The sequence below is a fragment of the Psittacula echo genome (assembly GCF_963264785.1).
Source record: "Psittacula echo genome assembly, chromosome: 13".
Classification (NCBI taxonomy): Eukaryota; Metazoa; Chordata; class Aves; order Psittaciformes; family Psittacidae; genus Psittacula; species Psittacula echo.
Genome location: NC_137749.1, coordinates 13,250,907 through 13,269,020, shown reverse-complemented (window position 1 = coordinate 13,269,020; position 18,114 = coordinate 13,250,907). Strand labels below are relative to the sequence as shown.

Below are 18,114 nucleotides of genomic sequence, written 5' to 3'. Positions count from 1 at the left end.
CACAGAGGAGAAGGCTGGTGGAAGAAAATGTAATATTTTTATAGCAAAACAAGTTATTTGCTTAAGATAGTTTGGCTGGACGACAGCCTGGCACTCCAGCTTTGTGTAGCAGTTCCAGGAGGAATTAAACATCAGTTTTAATGGGTGCTATGTTCCAAGGCCTCCTAATGCATTTAGGGTTATTGGCCAACTTTCTCACATAAAAGCAAGTGTGTGCGTGTGTGTGTGGATACGGGATTACAGACACACAAAAAGCTGAGCACAGCTGCTTCATTTTTGTAAAGCCCTTTTTTTTTCCAACAGGGAGGAGAGTTGTGGTTACTTACCGTCCTCGTAAGCTGCTACAGCCAGGGAGCTGTTTATCCTCACAAAGGAGACATGTGGCCGAGGTCCAGCATCACCAGGACCATGCACTGCTTCCAGGATGGGGGCTGTGTAGTCCCAGGTGCGAGTGTCCCACAGCCTCACTTCTCCTGATGTGTATCTGGAAAAGAAGGCTATTGTTCATCCCCAAACATCTGAAAAGGGGAACTGCAGGAGGAGGGAGGAAGAAACAAAAAGCATCTTAAAACCCAACACCATTTACAGCTCCTGGAGTGATTCTCCTTCTGTTTACACACACACTCTGTACACAAGCCCGTCAACTTTGCTCATTTTATTCCCATTTACTGAATGCAACATCAAGGCTACTAAGACAGTAAATTGGAGCTACAAGAATGACACGACTGAGCTACCACATGTTACCAACCATCAGTATTAGGTTTACAACCAGAAAGCAAGTAGAGCTGTGCTCAAGGGGGAAAAGGCAATCAAGCAACGAGTCTAAATTACATCATGGCAAAACTTCAAACTGCTTCTTTTTGGTCTTTAAAAATCCGTGATTGTGGCTGGGCCAAGGAAAGGCTGTTTAATCAGAGCATTTCTGTACCTACACACAAGCACTCACACGCATGCACCCATCCAACCCACTGCTCTTCATAGAAACTTCTTAATGTCTCACCAACAGATCAGATTTGCCTACATCTCTGAAGACTAATTATTTTATTAATACTGTTAAGTGTTGTCTTTAGAACGAACACTTATTAGAATAAAGTGCTGCCTTCTCTGCAGAAGGCTCTCTCACTGAAACATCAGAAAAACCTGCAGTTTAGCATCAGTTTGCCAATGAGAACATGTAAAAACAGAACTACACTTCTCAGATAATACCGAATATATCTAAATGAACAAAGGTTTTACACAGCAAGCAACACAGAAATGGTTCTGTGTCATCTTTCCTGCGGCACACAACATCCTATTAAAGAACACCCCCCCCCCAAAACACTGCTTCCTCTATGTCACAGAGGAGGGAGGAGAAGCTCCCTCTAAGACTGGTCAAAGAACACAGTACAATAGCTGTTTGGAACAGTTCAGTAATTAAGTTTGGACAGAACTGTGACAATCAACACTATCAAACAGCCTCAGATGTCTTTCTCTGCCATAGCTGAGACTTGGATTCTGCAGGAAAAAGCAGGATGCTTCCTGCCCCATCAGCTTCATGTTTGTTCCCATCTTTTGGGGGTAACATGTTTCAAAAGAATGATCCTCATAAGCCTCAAAGATCTATCAGCGAGAAATCTGGCTGTGCTATAAGGGGAAAAAGAAAACAGTTATTTACAAGGGAGGTGAAGTGCTTAAGAAAGATTCAGAAGATGCTGGACTTAGATTCAGGTTACCCAGTTCTCTGGGGAGTACCATGCAATGGGTTACAGGTACTCTGAGCAGATCACTCCCAACATCTCCGGGTGAAAATGCTCCACTTCATACAACTAATTAAAGTGCCTGAGGGGGCGGTGAAGCCTGTCAAGCAGAAAGAGATGCACATTAATTCTCTGCACTGAATCGGGAAGAGAGAACTGTGTCCTTTTCACCCGCCTTCCTCATCAGTGTTTTACACAGTAAGAGAGAAGAAAATGAGAGAATAGGGTGGGAAAAGCACTTCTCCCTTTTCTTCCTTCTGCAAATGAGGCCCAAATCCCCCTTCAAATCCCGGCTTTCATCTCAAATTTACAGCAGCACTATTTCAAAAGAACAGATCAAGAAAGAAGCTTCCTTCCCCAAAGCAAAATATTCCATGTTGGAAGGAAAAGCAGCCCAGATCAGTCCACAACATCAGTTTACAACACCGAAAAGTGCCTACTTCAGATATATTTTAAAACTTAGAGATAAAACACAGTGGGACAGATAACTGCAAAGAGCTGTTGCTGTCCCCTTCAACAAGACCCACACCTAACATTTGGAAGCATTTTAATTTTGAGCTGCTTTTTGTTTGCTTTTATGTTTGAGTTGGTTGGGGTCACGTTTTCAAGCTTAACTGCAAAGAGTAGCAGATTATTCCCAAGGAGGAAGCCAAAAATTCTCCTGTCAGTAAGTGACCCTGAAAAGTAAGTCCCAAGGGAGACATAAAATACTGGCAGAGTTGACAGAATACTCATTTTCATCCCCAAATAAGCAAGGAAGAACAGCATCTCCTCCTAGTGCATACACATACTCGCTCTCACATAGTCCAGTGTAGGAATGTAAAGAGACTAACAGATGGAGAAACAGAATGACAGGAATAGAGAAGAGACACAGGGCTGGCTAATTTTCCGAGTGCACTGCTTATGGTTTTAGTATCTAGCATGCAACACAAGGGATTCAGGACTCAAGACATGCCACCATCCATAGAAAATAACATGGACTGCAGTCCTGGAATGAAAGCTCCAACATCGCAGCACCACAGCAAGTCCTTGAATTAATTTTAGCTCTGAATTCAATCAAGTCAAAGTTTAGTTTGAACCATTCTTTGTTCTTGAAAGACCTGAAGCACCTCTATAGCCAAGCTCAGACTGGAACAACCAACCAAATGTTTCTATCAGTTTGAAATAAACTTGACTTGAATTGATGTGGTTGTGCTGGGACCTGTTTTAAAGCAAGAACTGTCTCTGCTTGGTAGGCTCTGCATCACACTTCCCTGTAGCCTCCTCATACTCATCATCTCCCATGATGGATAGAATCATATAATCACAGACTGGTTTGGGTTGGAAAGGACCTTAAGATCATCCAGTTCCAACCTCTTGCCATGGGCAGGGTCACCCTCCATTAGACCAGGTTGCACCAAGCCCCATCCAACCTGGATTTGAACACTTCCAGGGATGGAGCATTCACAACTTCCTTGGGCAGCCTGTTCAGTGCCTCACCATCCTCACTGTAAAGAGTTTCTTCCTTATATCTAACCTAAATCTCCTCTGTTTAAGTTTGAACCTATAGATAGGCACATGCTGAAGAGCATTTCAAGAAAGGACAAGGGCTTTACGTTCATCAGGAAGAAGTGGGCGGATGGCAGCAAGGCATCTTTGCCCCCATCCTTCCTGTATCCCTACCACTATTTCTCACTCGGCACACTCATCCTTCCCAGTGCAGCATGACAGCGAATCAGTCCCACGCAGCAAACCTGAAGGATCTGGAGAGATGTTACAAGACCATGATGGAAACACAAGCGGAGGTCTAAGTTTGGTTAGGGAATCAGCATGGGGAAAGGGGAGACATAAACCACCTCCTCAGCTGACAACGCGCTCCGCTGGCCATCACCAGCACATGCCCGTTTCCAGCATAGACTGGGCCTCTATCAGAACTGAACTGGAAGAATTTCAAACACAGATGGATCCCATTCAGAACTAAAAAATTTAACAGGTTCAACTCCCCGCTTTCAGTGCTGCTGTAAAGAGCAGCACTCTTTCAATTTGTTACCACAACAAAAGGCTTTTAAACTACTAAAGCACTGCCTTGCTGTAAAAAAATAAATAGGCCACTTTACAGCAGATACTTGGCAAATCTGCCACAGCAACAGCGATGGCTGAAGAGCACAATATGCACATGCTGCTCTCTACACAACCTATTTCTAGATAATTTCAGTATTTCTATTAATTTCCTACCACAATTTCTACACTTCGCCATGAATATTTACCTTGGGTTACCAGCTACTGAATGGAAGAACATTAGATGCAAATCTTCTGCCTCAGAGCAGAACCAAACCACATGAAAGACCATACCTGATTTACTTCCTTTAGAAAGGCTGTCCAAAGTCCTGCTTTCCCAAGCACAAGTAAAATCCTGTTGCTTACAATCCTAGGTTTCCCCCCTCCTTGCCCTGATGCCTTCCAAAGCATTTCATCCACACAGTTTCAGGGGTCTGCGTGCTTCAATCCCTATTTACCAGACCCAGTCATCCCCCCTCTTAGCACTCAACAGACACTCTGCACCCAAGTAACTCAGCTTCTCCAATAGATTTACATTTCACCTCTTGTTCTTTTGAACATTTCAGTGTATACATCGGAAAAGTAGCAGGAGGAGCAAGACAAGAGCTGTGATTTTCTGACTATACTCCTTGACAAGCCAGTTCTGTAATTCTGGACAGATATGCATACATCTGTAAAAATGAGTCTGCAAATTCAGCTTCAGCTTTACAGATACACCTAAAAACCTTGCTGAAATGAAGCAACAATAGCTGGAATGCATATGGTACAGAGAAACTCCACAAAAATAGATTAAACTCTTATGGTATCTACAAATGCAGCATAATAAAAATACCTACTCACTAATCAAAAGCATTTCAACTACTTTTTATTGGCAGTAATGTCATAATGAGATGAACTATTTCCTCGTGCCCTCTCACATGAGTGAAAGCAGAAGACTGAAGGAGAAAAGAGCTGGGGGTTAAAAGCTGCTGATGTCCCATGATGGCTGGGAAGCAGGTGGTGAAGTGCAGAGCACATGTGGGAGGAAGCCGAGATGGAGCCTGGGCATCACTCTAATGAAGTGGTGCTGAAGAGGCAGACGATTTCATAAGGAGAAAAACATCAGGAAACTGGTCAAAACACAGAGTCTCATCTGAAAAAAGCTCAACTGTGTTGGACAGCCATAGCCAGAACAAATTTGGGGATGAGGAGGAGGAGGGGGAGGCTGATCTCTCTCCAGAGCCCCAGATGTCTTTATCGTTGCCTAATGACAATTATACTCAACCAATTAAGACCCTGCTATCACAGTTGCATTGTTAGTAAGCCTTTGGCCCTGAGTGTTGATGGCTGTCTAATTAGTGTTTGTGCAAAGTACAACTGCAACTAATACATAAACTGACAAATACACAAAAGAAAAACTGTTAACAGGAACATTTTCAAAACAGTCGAGGCTCTCCCCATTCAGTCCATGGCACAGCAAAGACAAACTGCTTCCCTTCATGGCTTGCTTACTGCTGGCACTGCAGAATTTCACTTCCAACAAGCAGGTCAACTGGGTTTCTGGTGAAACAGGATGCTGGTGACAGTCCATTTTGCTGGCTGTCTCAAGCACACGATGCCAGGGCAAGTCTTACTACGCTAAGTTGGTGTGAACACCAAAGACACTTCAGAAATCAGTTCATATTTTCCGTGTTTTCTCTAAAGAATCTGTAGCAAGAAAATAAAAAGGAATGAGAAAGAAACCCCCTTTGTTTCACAGTCAGGTTTGATTTCCAGAAGGCAAAGTCTGTTCAGTTTCCAGATACCTGCGGTGCTCAACAAAACACAAGAAAAAACCCAACAACTCTGTTTCAGGCAGTCAGTGACCATCTGTTAATACTCAACAGATCTTATTATGAAGTCCTTACAATGTCAATGCATTTTATTGAAGTCAGTCGGAATTTTGCTCAAGTAACAGTCGCCAGCTATAGTTCTGTTTGAATGGATGCCTGTTGATAAGTAAGTAAAATAATGAGTATTTTGCATGGTCTTGCTGCAAGAAGCATCTCGGACCTTTCATCCCTATTCCACCAAAAACAAGTAACTTGTCCTTCATGTGGTTAATTAAGGTATGTAGTCAGTGACCCCCTCAGGAGGCTTAAGAATAAGGTCCAAATAAACCCAAGTCCAAACGCCTTTGGAAGCTGCTTCAAACTGCTCCTAAGCTTCATCTTCTCCATAAGGTAGTGGTAATTGATAACGTTCCATTTCAAACACAAGCTCTTCACCACAACCACTGCAAGTGGGAAGATACCTCAATGGCAACACACAATACTGAAATACAATGGATTCTATTACTTTCTTTATACTCAACATGAAGACCCACAAGTCTTCTCTGAGATGAGGCATAATGATGCTTAGATACACTTACCACAGTGTTAGATACCTCACAGAGCAATTATGTGAAGACGTTGATTTTGCCACTATGTATATAATCAACAGGTAGCTTGGCTAAGGGATTCCTTAAGGGAAAGATTCAGGAAAAACAGGCTACTAGCAAGGAGTGAAGAACTATTTTATATGGCAGAAAGGAATATAAAGAGAACACAATAACCAATACAAATGAAACAAGAAAGAGAAAATTTTCTGCCATTATAGAGCATAGCAGAAAGCTATGCCATAAAATACAAGAAAAAACAGATGGGGTTAAACCAACCCAGCATCTGAAACAATCGTAACACTGGTAGAAGAACGTGAAGGAGACAAGTAATGCCCCTGATTTCATCCCAACACTATTTTGGGTTGCTTGAGATATGACTGCAGCTATGAGAAAAGTGACTAACTTGTACCAAAACGGATCTGGAAACACTAAGATTGAACATGTAGGAAGCACATTCTGAGCATCCCTATGATCAGTTCCTAAACTCTTCTGCTGGGAACATGACTTCTCAATTCATCAACCCACGTCCATCTGTGGACCACTCATAGATACTGAGCTGCAAAGAGCTTATCTCTTCCTTCTTACGGCCTTATTTAGGAAACCACAGCTCTAGAAAGTGGGTTAAGCTGCAGGAGATAACGTGCAGTTCTTCTGCAGGCTATTGTTGTTATCTGTAACAGAATTAGTATTTTTCCATCCCAATTACTTCTGTGTGCCTCACCTCCTTATTAATTTGAAGTGGATGTAAATGTCATACCAAGGGAACAGAATCAAGCCAAAGGGTTATATGGTAGGCAAAACATTTTAATGAACACTTACAAAAGCAGAAGTTAGAGAAAGACAAACTGTCTCTAGTAATTTCCTTAAGGCCAAGAACCTCCCATCATTTAGATCAAAGTTCCAGTGCCTTGCATCAGCCCAGTCCTGTTGATTTTGAACCAATTGCTCTGATCATGGAAACATAATACTGTGGGTACTGTCGTGGCAGGAGGAAAAGAAAGAAATCATCTTTCTCAAAAGAATTCAAGAGGAATTGGGTTGCAATTTGGGGAGGATCTGCTCCATCAGACCTGTTATTTCCTAAAGGACAAACACATAATGCAACAAATAAAACAATGGCTCCAGTTTCAGATACAGGGGAGAAAACTCCACTTGAAGATGATGTTACTTGGAATGTTTACGTGTTGGACGGGACACAGACTGCAACACATTGCAAACAGCAGAGAGGATAAGTATCACCTGAACTCTAGACACTGATGGCAAAAGCGCAGGGGCTGGAAGGTCAGGTAAACAGTAAAAGTGCAATGATAAGTTTACTAGAAAGAAGGATGGGTTTGTCTGCCCTCAGTAGAAAAGCAGCCTTCACAAGCTCAAAAATAACGACTGCGACTTCAAAACACTGGGCTTTACTAAGCACACAGCCTGCCTCACTGCAGCAGCGCATTCATCTGCATCCAGCACAACCTAGAGGTAAACCAATAGCTCCATGGTCACGCAGGCTGGCAAAGCATCTTTCACAAAGAGTCGGGATCAAGCTTCCGCTCTTGGTTTCACCTGAAAGGCTCTTTTCCATAATTGACAGAGAAGCCAAAGTGTTTGTCACTGAACACGACCTTACCTAACTCCCGTAGTTTGTCATCTGACCTCTCTGAAATGATGTCATCCTGTTTTCAACCCTCCTAAAGGTGACTCACTTGAGAAAAAGGAAGGTCTGACACTTACTATCTCTTAACAATGATGAGAATGAGTGAAGATGACACAAAAGGTTTAGGGAAGGTTGAAGGAAAAAGGCGAGCATTTTACCTTTTGCCTTACTGCTTTGTTTTACATCCAGGCTCTCAGTCACTGGGAGGGGAGGGAGAAACCTATCAAAGCTGTGCCATTATACAAGTACAATTTAAGCAATTAAGCAAGGCAGGGGTTTACTCAGGCTGTTCAAGACTTCAGTTTGTTAACTTTGATTCATTTTCATTACTAATTAACAATTTGGTTTCCTCAGGTCTGCACACTGAATTAAGATGCAAGAGCTAATAACAAATACCTTGAGAATAACCCACAAGCCCTATAGCAAAAACCAAAGAAACCCAAACCAAATTAGATGAGAGTTGACATGAAGTTTTGAAAGTGCAGGGAAGTGTTTTCAAGCCTTTCGGGCTAGTTTCACACATCATTATGAAGCTGAAAAGAACAGCAAGTCATTTGCAGGTCACCTTTGAACACATAAGGAAAGCAGACTGGGAGGTGATCATAGAGAACAAAGACATCCACCACATAGTAGTAGCTACTTACATTATGTTGCTCATAATGACTTAAACTGTTAAGGTCCAAATTGTTTGGACGTGCTGCAGTGTTTAAACTGTAGTCTCCATAAGACTCTTTAGAACAAAGGCAACTGTATGACAATCATTTCAGTGCATTCCACACTATGAAAGAATCAAAACTTATTGCTACCTCTAAACTAGATGATTCCCCCAACCACACAGAGTGTTTAGAAAGTTCTTTTGCTTCTCATTACCTTTATCAAGCATCACTTGGAGAAATACCATGTGTGCTAGGCCTGCTCCACCCTGAAAAGGAGGAAGTGTTCATCTACTGATTTATCGAGGCATTCCAGAGCAGCTAAACCTCACTAGATGTAACTTAACAAAATGAAGTCTCTAGGAAAGATGACAATACTTCTGGGGGAAGGAGGAAACAGTGAAGAGAAGAACTACAGGCTGAGTCCCAGCCTAGTCTGTAAGAGGGGCAGGGACTCCACGCAGCATCTGCTAGATAGGTCTCCAACAGAAGTAGCACAGCAGAAGCATACCCTTATATTTCCATTTATGCAAGCTTTTCACTAACAGTTTACCACTCTTTCTTCAGTCTGAAGGAAAACTGAACAAAGAAAAAGCAGATACCTTTATATATATGGGTATTTGGAAGGATGAACTGACTCCTGTTTTCAATTGGGAAGCTTTCAGAGCTACAAACAGCAGCAGTAAAGCCACAGTGCCCCTTCTGCAAGCATAAAAGTTAACGCGCTGCACACTAAACCATCACCCTGCCTCACAGCAGACCTGGTGGGGTTTTACAGTAAGAGTTGTGAGGTAAGATGATTGCCACCAACACAAGGCAGGTTTGTCAAACAGCTCAAGAACAGCCACGTGTGTATTCCACACAGACAGCAACACACTCTCACAACACACTACATGTTATACCACAGGATGCACTGTGTAACGACAACACAGTTCAAACAAGGACCAGATACATGCTCCGAGATTGGTGTCTCCAGGAGGACCCAACCTTTGCCCGCAGATGCCCATCAGCGTGGCTGTCAATACTGCCCAGAAAACAAAGCAGCAGTTTTCCTGTCTGAACGTGTGCTTGCTTGAAAGATATAAATAAGATTAAAAGACAATGAAGAAATCCAGGCATTCTGCACTGAAACCAAGCATTAGGTACAGTGAACCCAATCATCAGTAGTGATTTATAAAAGCCAAGCGAGCAGATATATAATTGCTTTAAGTAAACTCTGACTTATAGATAAAACTACATTTGAACTGAATACAGAGGGGAGGGGGAGGACAGCATCCCTTTAAAGAAGATCCTTCGAGACATGTAACTGTAGAAAGGCTGGCGAATACAACATCGATTGGGAGTGAGGTAACCACAAACACCACTGCCTCAAATGAGAAGGGATTCGAGGTCTGACCCAGAAAACAAGCATCGTAACCGCTGGGATGAAATTTTAATGATAAACACAAGATGCTCTGTGCAGGCCGGATTGAATTATCTGATGTCAGCCAGTAAATGCGAGGCGCTCTGAGAAAGAGGAGCTGCTAGCAGCCACCTTCCACTCGTAGCTCAGGTTGCGCTTAATCAATCCTTGATATTCTGCCATCTTCTGGCTTGAGCTTTGGCAGCAGCGTGGAGAGAAGAGGAGAGTCCATGAAATACGTGCATTTCTCTAAGGGAGAGCTAACCCTGCACAGTTTATCTTTGCTTCCTTACATAACGTTAACAACAGAGATCTCCTCCTGAAGCACTTCAGGCAAACTCTGCCTCCAACACACTTGTGGCTGCAGCTTTAGGTCACTCTGCTCAGAACTTGCACAAGCTCCTTTTCAGAAAGAGTATAACAGAAAACCTCTAAACAAAAATTATCCCACTTTACTGCTTCAAACTGTGCTGGATAGTGAAGAACACAAGATCAGGTCTATCACAGTGTAGGTTCACATCAAGAAAGGCTGTTCCCAGGCTTGCTGAAGACTCCAAACGCACAACAGCCCCGGCATTTCTGCTGGAGATCCTTGATCTCCACCCCCTGTTTGATTTTTAGAACCGTTCTCTGATCTCCCAAGATCCCGACTTGAGCATCCTGAAACCCAGGAGCAGCTGCTATACACTGCCACAGTTTCCAGCTATACAGACAGAATGTAATGCCTGGCTGGTCTGACTGAGCTGAGCCAGAGTGCTGCAGCTGCTCCCCAAAGTCAGGCAGCAAAAAACCTCCTAAAAACTGAGCAGCCCTATCTAATCCAGGGCAGCAGCCTGACCACAGAAGAAAGAAAGGTAAATGATGCCACAGGCTACTGCTGAGAAACTCCAGGAAATGCCACACACAAAAGCAGCCTCAAGATCATCACTGACTTCTGAAGTCTTGTAAAGTCACACGAGTTTAGCTTTACGCATACGGCAAGTCTCCCTGTAGCCTAGGATTATTCACATATATAAGCACATAAGTGTTTGTGAAACTGGAGATATAATCCGTAAATGTAACAGATAATTGATACTTACACTGAGAAGAATACTGACTTCTGTTAACCTCAGCTATTAAATTACTTCTTCAATACTGAACGAATGCAACAGCTACTATTGATTCATTACACTTTTATTATGAATTTGAAAGCACAATGCCATTAAGTACAATACTATAAGCAGGGAGAGAAAGGGGAGGGTTATGTTTGGGTTTAAAGAAAACAAACAACAAAACCCCATCAGATTCCTCAATCTACCCCTCCTGAACATGCACATAAGTAATTTCCCTGAGCCATTTCCTAATGTCCTTGCAAGTTTCAGTTATAACTTGAAGTCTGTGTTGTTTGATATTCACCATTATTGGCAGAAAAATGAATTCATCTTCTTCGGGGCAAGATGCACAGGATGGTTTTCTACTTGAAGCAACTTAAGAGATGCTGTCAGAGACCTCAAGCTACCAAAGCAGAGTGAAAGGCAAGCAGTAAACAGCAAAGGGAGGAATATAACTTTCTGTTCTAAACATTTCATTTCCTGACCAGATCAAATCAAACAGCTGAATTCTGACTTCTCTCTGTTGTTGTACTAAATATATGCTCATAGCTTCATAAAAAGATACTATTTACTAAACATTCATTATCTCGGAGAAGGGAAATGACTGAAAAGTCATGCGAGTGAAACCTGGAACATTGCTTTTCCTAATGGATACACACGTGCGGCTTTTCCCTCGGTGGTTTCTTTCCTGCTCATCTATTTCCACAAACCTTTCAGGAACCACAGTTTTTCAATGTACCACCTCCCTTCACCATGCCAACTGCTGCAAACTCGCCAAGAGAATCAGGAGACACTGGAGGAACTGGGGAACCAACATGAAAACACTGTGTAAAACTGCATAAACCCAACTTCCACCATACACCAAGCTGAAATACAGATTGAGTTGAATATGCAGGATTGTTGTCCTTTGGTTATTAATTCTTCAGATACTTAATTTATTCTGCTTATCTTCTATATATTCTATATAAAATTCTATAGTATATATTCTATAACATACTATGTATTGCATATTTGGATATAAACACAATGGAGAAAATGAAGAAAAAGAAGAGCTGGAGGTTTTGGCAGCAGCATGGAGACAACTGGGGTTTCTGGCTCCCAAAAAAGTACAGGAGGTTTCATTAGAGTCAGTGGAATGGATGCAGTAGTGCAGATCCCTGGCCAAGGCCAGGAAACACAGCGCCCAAGCTGAAGGACACAGAAGAAGGCAGGCTGCTGTGGGCTGAGCTGGAGCGCAGCCACAGACCACAGCAAGCTGGGACATGCAGTGTCTGAGCACTGCCTCAAGGGTCTCACATCAGGCACTAAGATCTGTGGTCTTCCAGCAACACAACTTCTTCCAGTCTCTTCTATGGCCACTGTTCAGGTTAACCACTGTGTGGCACTGCCCCTCCAGAGGTCACAGACTACACGGCTCTTCAGCAGAACCATTTCCATTCCTCTAACACAATCAACTACAGCAGTGAAAACACTGCACGAGAAGCAGAGAAAGAGAAGCAGCACTCAATGAACAGGATGGCAGAGAGAAGAGAAAGGGAGACCTGCAAATACAGAAGGAAAACAAGCGGAAAAAACCAAAACCAAACACAAACCAAACCATCAAAGATGAAAATTCCCCTTTTCCTCCTGCTGGCTGCTAGTTCAGATTTCTGCTCTCAGTTGCCCAAGAGCATTCTGAGGGTGCTGAGGCACTGGCACAGGGTGCCCAGAGAAGCTGTGGCTGCCCCATCCCTGGCAGTGTTCAAGGCCAGGTTGGACACAGAGGCTTGGAGCAAGCTGCTCCAGTGGAAGGTGTCCCTGCTCGTGGCAGGGGTTGGAACTGGATGAACTTTAAGGTCCCTTCAACCCAAACCATTCCATGATTCTATGAAAAGCATATCAATGTGTACAGGAGTTACCTACACCCAGTGTATTCCAAAGCACCTTTCGTACAACCAGTGTGTGAATTTTATAGTACTTCGTAAATAGTTCTCTCTAATTCCATAATGCACAAGCATACCATTAATGTGAAGTGCCACCATAAATATGGAGCTCTGGTATGTTGAGGACAGTGTTCCCTGATTTGCCCCAAGGATGACACTATTTGTATTTACTCGTGTGGCTTCTTTTGGAGGGCTACTAATTACTGAACCTGTAAAATTCAAGCAGTAAAGCCTTACATCTATTGAGACAGTCACAGTAACCTCTTCTAAGCGTTTGTAAGGTTCTTAAAACTGTATTTAAGAGCGTATTTAAACCAAATGAATAGCTAACATTACATCAAGGTCCTGACAAGGCTTTATATTAGGGAAAGGGAAGTTTGAGTTTCTCAGGTTTTGGGTGTTCTTCACCTCCCTAGATTGTCCTCCAAATAAAAATGGAGGAATGTCAGAGTCCTCAAGTTACCTTGCACAACACACAAAAACATCCTTGAGATTAAGGGATTTTATGGAAAAAAATAATGAAGAGAGCATGTCTCAGTAGATGTGTACGACGTTTAACACACTCTGGGTGCTTCCACAGCAAAACAATGGATACAGCTCATCACAAAGTACTGCAGACTTTACAGGGACCACATGCACATGAGATAGCTTTTTGAATAGTACAATAAAATCCTGCACTGCTGAAATGACTTGCAGGTAACCATCATTATCAGTCACCTGAAGAACAGTCACCATCATCCACAAAGGAACTGTGGTTAGAAAAAGTCATTCTTGTCGCCTCTAACAAATGCTTCTGTTGAATGTGTTAAAAGCAGTACATGAGATTTCAAGCAGTGTAAGTGAGCATCAGGCAACCTCATACTCACCCAGCAATGACAACTCCATCACAGGAATGTACATCACACAGAATCCTTCCCAGCTCGTACCGCAGCTGGCTCACAGCACCGATGCGGTTCTGCACGGAAAGAAGACATGGTGTTGGCACTGCCACAGTGTCACTGACCTGAGCAGGAGTGTTGATCTGCTGGAGGACAGGAGGCTCTGCAGAGGGACCAGGACATGTTGGATCCATGGGATGAGGGCAAAGGGATGAAGTTCAACAAGGCAAAGTGCCGGTCCTGCACTTGGGCCTTAACAACCCCCTGCAATGCTCCAGGATTGGGGAAGAGCGGTGGAAACTGCTCATGGGAAAGGAGCTGGGGGTGCTGATTGATGGAGCTGAGCATGAGCAGCTTGTGCCCAGGCAGCCAAGAAGCCCCCAGCATCCTGGCCTGGATCAGCACCAGTGCGGCAGCAGGGCCAGGGCAGGGATTGTGCCCCTGTGCTGGGCACTGGTGAGGCCACACCTCAAATCCTGTGTTCAGCTCTGGGCCCCTCACTGCAAGGGAGACATTGAGGGGCTGGAGCGGGGCCAGAGAAGGGCAGCGGAGCTGGTGCAGGGCCTGGAGCACAGTGTGATGGGGAAGGGCTGAGGGACCTGAGGGGTTCAGTCTGGAGAAGAGAAGGCTCAGGGGGGACCTGATCGCTCCCTACAAGTGCCTGAGAGGAGGATGGAGCCAGGAGGGGCTGGGCTCTGCTCCCAAGGAACAAGGGATGGGACAAGAGGAACCGGCCTCAAGCTGCACCAGGGCAGGTTTAGATGGAGCTGAGGAACAATTCCTGCCCCAGAGGGTGCTCAGGCATTGGCACAGGCTGCCCAGGGCAGGGCTGCAGGCACCGTCCCTGCAAGGGTTCACACCCCATGGAGACGAGCTCTCAGTGCCATGGGTTAGTGGTGGCCTTGGCAGTGCTGGGAACGGTTGGACTGGATGAGCTGAAAGGGCTTTTCCAACCCAGCTGACTCTATGATTAATTTGCTTCTTTGTGGAAAACTCCAAGCTTTGCTATTGTTACTGATAAGCTGCAGTGCAGCTGAGACAAGTCACACGTATCTTATACTTGCTGCCTGGAATTGTTACAGATGGAAATGAAGGAGAAGAGCTATCACTCTTCATTATCACTCATAATCTTTAGGCAGAGAAAGAACTATCACAACAACAACAAAATGATAGCTTTCTTTTAAGCTAGGGTATGTAATGAGCAGAGGAAGAAGCCTTCATCTTAAAGACTGCTTCTCATAATCAGTGGATGGTTGAGGTATAAAAGTCTCTCTCAAAGTCAATGGAGCAGCATAGCAAACAAAAACTCACTCCCAAAAGCAATCAGCCAATGGGGTGAAAAAAAAGGGAATGGAGCTAGGAGCAGGTCTCACAAATCCTTCAGCAGCTTTCCCCTTTCCACTGGCAAAAAGAAGCTGCAATACAAAAGACCAACTTTTCACCACCACTTCCTTGAACCAGGTTCCCATTTTTCTACAGCATCTGGATGCCATCAAAGAAGTTCCCTTTTACCTTCCAGTTGGTTTTCAACGTGCGCTCTCTGGCCCGGCAGTTCTTGAGGGCAAGCTTCCAACAGGCATGATCAGAGATGCTTGTATCCAACAGGTATCCTTCCTGGTGGCACAACCTGTACCACAACACTTCATCTTCTGCAAGCACCTTCCATGTCCTGCTGACCTAGAAACCAAATTTATAGACATGTATAGCATGAAGTTGTAAAACATGGATTTCATAGAAAATTATTTAAGTAACATCTGAAATGCACACATATAAATCAATCTAGGCATAAACTGAGACTAAATTCTTAACTAAACAAATATAGGTTTTCACCCTTTACACTACTGAGAGCATAAAACCCCCAAACCCTCAACAAAAGGCTTGTTTTCTGTGCATTCTTTTGGAAGGACCTAAATTTCTACTCCACTAAAACTCCTTGCAAGATGCACACCGGTGTTCAGTGGCCACACTGCCACTAACACTGAAAACTCAGTGTATTAGAAAATTGTGAAGGGAAAAAAGCAAGAAAACCATTAAGACAGCACTGTAAGCTTAGAGCAAAAATATGAATCTATGTTCATATTTGTTGCTAGGAAAACCTCTAAGATCACACCACAATCTCTCTAAAGCCTCACTGACAATGCCTGATTAGCTGTATGACATGAGTGATTTATAACCTATTGTATTACAGTATGCATAAATAGGAATGAATTATTAAGTTTTTCAAGCAGCCTCAAGTTGCTGTCCGTTGCAGAGAGAACAGCCTCATCACAAGCAATTGTGGGCTTAGAATTAAAGATTCAAGAGGTAAGAGGCAGCTTAAGTAGCAATCTGCTCCCTGTAATTCTTAATCTAAAAAAAAGAGGTGACCAATGAAACCTGCTACCAGTGAAAGCAGCAATCAATTGTACACTGCTTCCAAAAGGCAAAGAAAGCCTTCTCAGACTGACATCATTTTTAAGCATCTTACAATTAAGCATCTAATGTCCATTGCAGTCCCCAGCTTACACCAAGAATCTAGGCGTCCCATTCAGACAAACTCTCACAGGACCATCACTCTGTGTTCACTTGCCATGTGTTCCACAGACACAACACGACAGAGGGAAGTGAAAGATGAACTATTACTTGTTCTCTATTTCGCCATTTGTATTTTATCATTATTAAGCAAACCTTGCTTCAGATTTAAAACCAAAGTAGAGTGTCACAACAAAATACAGCATAAGGAATACTGAAAGTACGAGATGCTTTTGGCAGCAGGGATGTGCTAGGAGTCCATGCAGAACACAAGCCATGGAGTAACAAAGCCTGCAGTGAGGCTTACACAGAGGTTAGGAAAATAAATCAAGCAGTTTGTAACGTGATCTGTACAATTTGTTATGTGATGACTTGGAAGAGCGTGCCTTAGTCTGCTCTATGAAATGGAGCATCAGGCCGAGACTGGCGAGTCAGCCCAACTAAAACACCCACAGCATCACAGGGAGACAGGAGCTAAGGTCCAGAAAGCACCCATCGACATGACCCTGTGTCTTACAGGTCTCCCTGGGTCACAGTAAGTGCAAAAACATCTTGCACACATGGTGTGTACTATATAGTCCCCAAGCAGTGGGACAGTATCTACGCAATGAACAGCATAGATCTCCCCTGTGGAAAGCTTTATGAATCTTCTACCCATGTTGTTTACATTGTGTTGCCTCGCTATGAAGATACACATGTATGATCACCGCTCTCAAAACCCAGCATCCCACTAGGAATCAAGGATTGCATCATAAGATGTATTTCATTATATATTCTTCCAGGGAAAAGAAAAGTTTAATATGAAGAGAGAAGGGTGGACTGAGTAACCTGAATATGTTTTTAAGATTTGATAGAATCATAGGATCAACCAGGTTGGAAAAGCCCTTTCAGCTCATCCAGTCCAACCGTTCCCAGCACTGCCAAGGCCACCCCTAACCCATGGCACTGAGGCCTCGTCTCCACGGGGTGTGAACCCTTGCAGGGACGGTGCCTGCAGCCCTGCCCTGGGCAGCCTGTTCCAATGCCTGAGCACCCTCTGGGGCAGGAATTGTTCCTCAGCTCCATCTAAACCTGCCCTGGGGCAGCTTGAGGCCGGTTCCTCTTGTCCCATCCCTTGTTCCTTGGGAGCAGAGCCCAGCCCCTCCTGGCTCCATCCTCCTCTCAGGCACTTGTAGGGAGCCATCAGGTCCCCCCTGAGCCTTCTCTTCTCCAGACTGAACCCCTCAGGTCCCTCAGCCCTTCCCCATCACACTGTGCTTCAGTCCCTGCACCAGCTCCAGTGCCCTTCCCTGGCCCCGCTCCAGCCGCTCAATGTCTCTCTTGTAGTGAGGGGCCCAAAGATACCTACATACAAGAGCAGCTCTCAAATAGGAACATCCAAGTCCAGCAGAACTAATACTTAATCACCAAAAGAACTTAATTCAGACTAGCAGACACGTGCAATCCTCTTCCATCATCTGACAAAGCAAACAACCTGGATAGGGCAATCAGAATGCCTTACAAACGACAGAAACAGCACTGAGTCTTCTCTAGCATTATACATCAGCCTGTAATAAAAAAGCAGTGCTTAATGCTCCTCTCCCTATAGGGACATACTCAGGAAGTTCAAAAGCAAAAGAAAAACCCTCGGAGCATTACAGTTTAGTGGGGAATTTGCTCTCAACTTGATTTTAAAGCAATATAAGTCCAGATATTACTGTTCAAAGGAAAAAAAACCACCCAGCTTTGTGCTGACACACCAAACCGAAGCAGCTGCTGGGCAGGAGTTGAGCACTGGGCCAAGTCGGGTTGACATGAGCAGCACCTCTGCCCCCATCCTGTTCCAGCAGCACGTTTCTGCT

At 43.9% G+C, this 18,114-nt stretch overlaps 1 protein-coding gene across 4 annotated transcripts in view; it reads right to left on the bottom strand.

Annotated features, from left to right (window-relative positions):
- FBXW8 (F-box and WD repeat domain containing 8) overlaps window positions 1-18,114 on the bottom strand; it is a 54,682-nt gene that overhangs the window by 26,982 nt on the left and 9,586 nt on the right. For all 4 annotated transcript variants that reach the window (XR_013957915.1, XR_013957916.1, XM_080628343.1 and 1 more), the window contains exons 3-5: window positions 15,275-15,439; window positions 13,751-13,839; window positions 327-484 (exon numbers count right to left, since the gene is read on the bottom strand). Coding sequence is in view for 2 of the 4 variants with exons in the window: in XM_080628343.1 (XP_080484469.1) it covers window positions 327-484; window positions 13,751-13,839; window positions 15,275-15,439 (412 nt within the window). In the remaining 2 variants the exon portion in view is untranslated. The remainder of the gene's footprint in view (window positions 1-326; window positions 485-13,750; window positions 13,840-15,274; window positions 15,440-18,114) is intronic.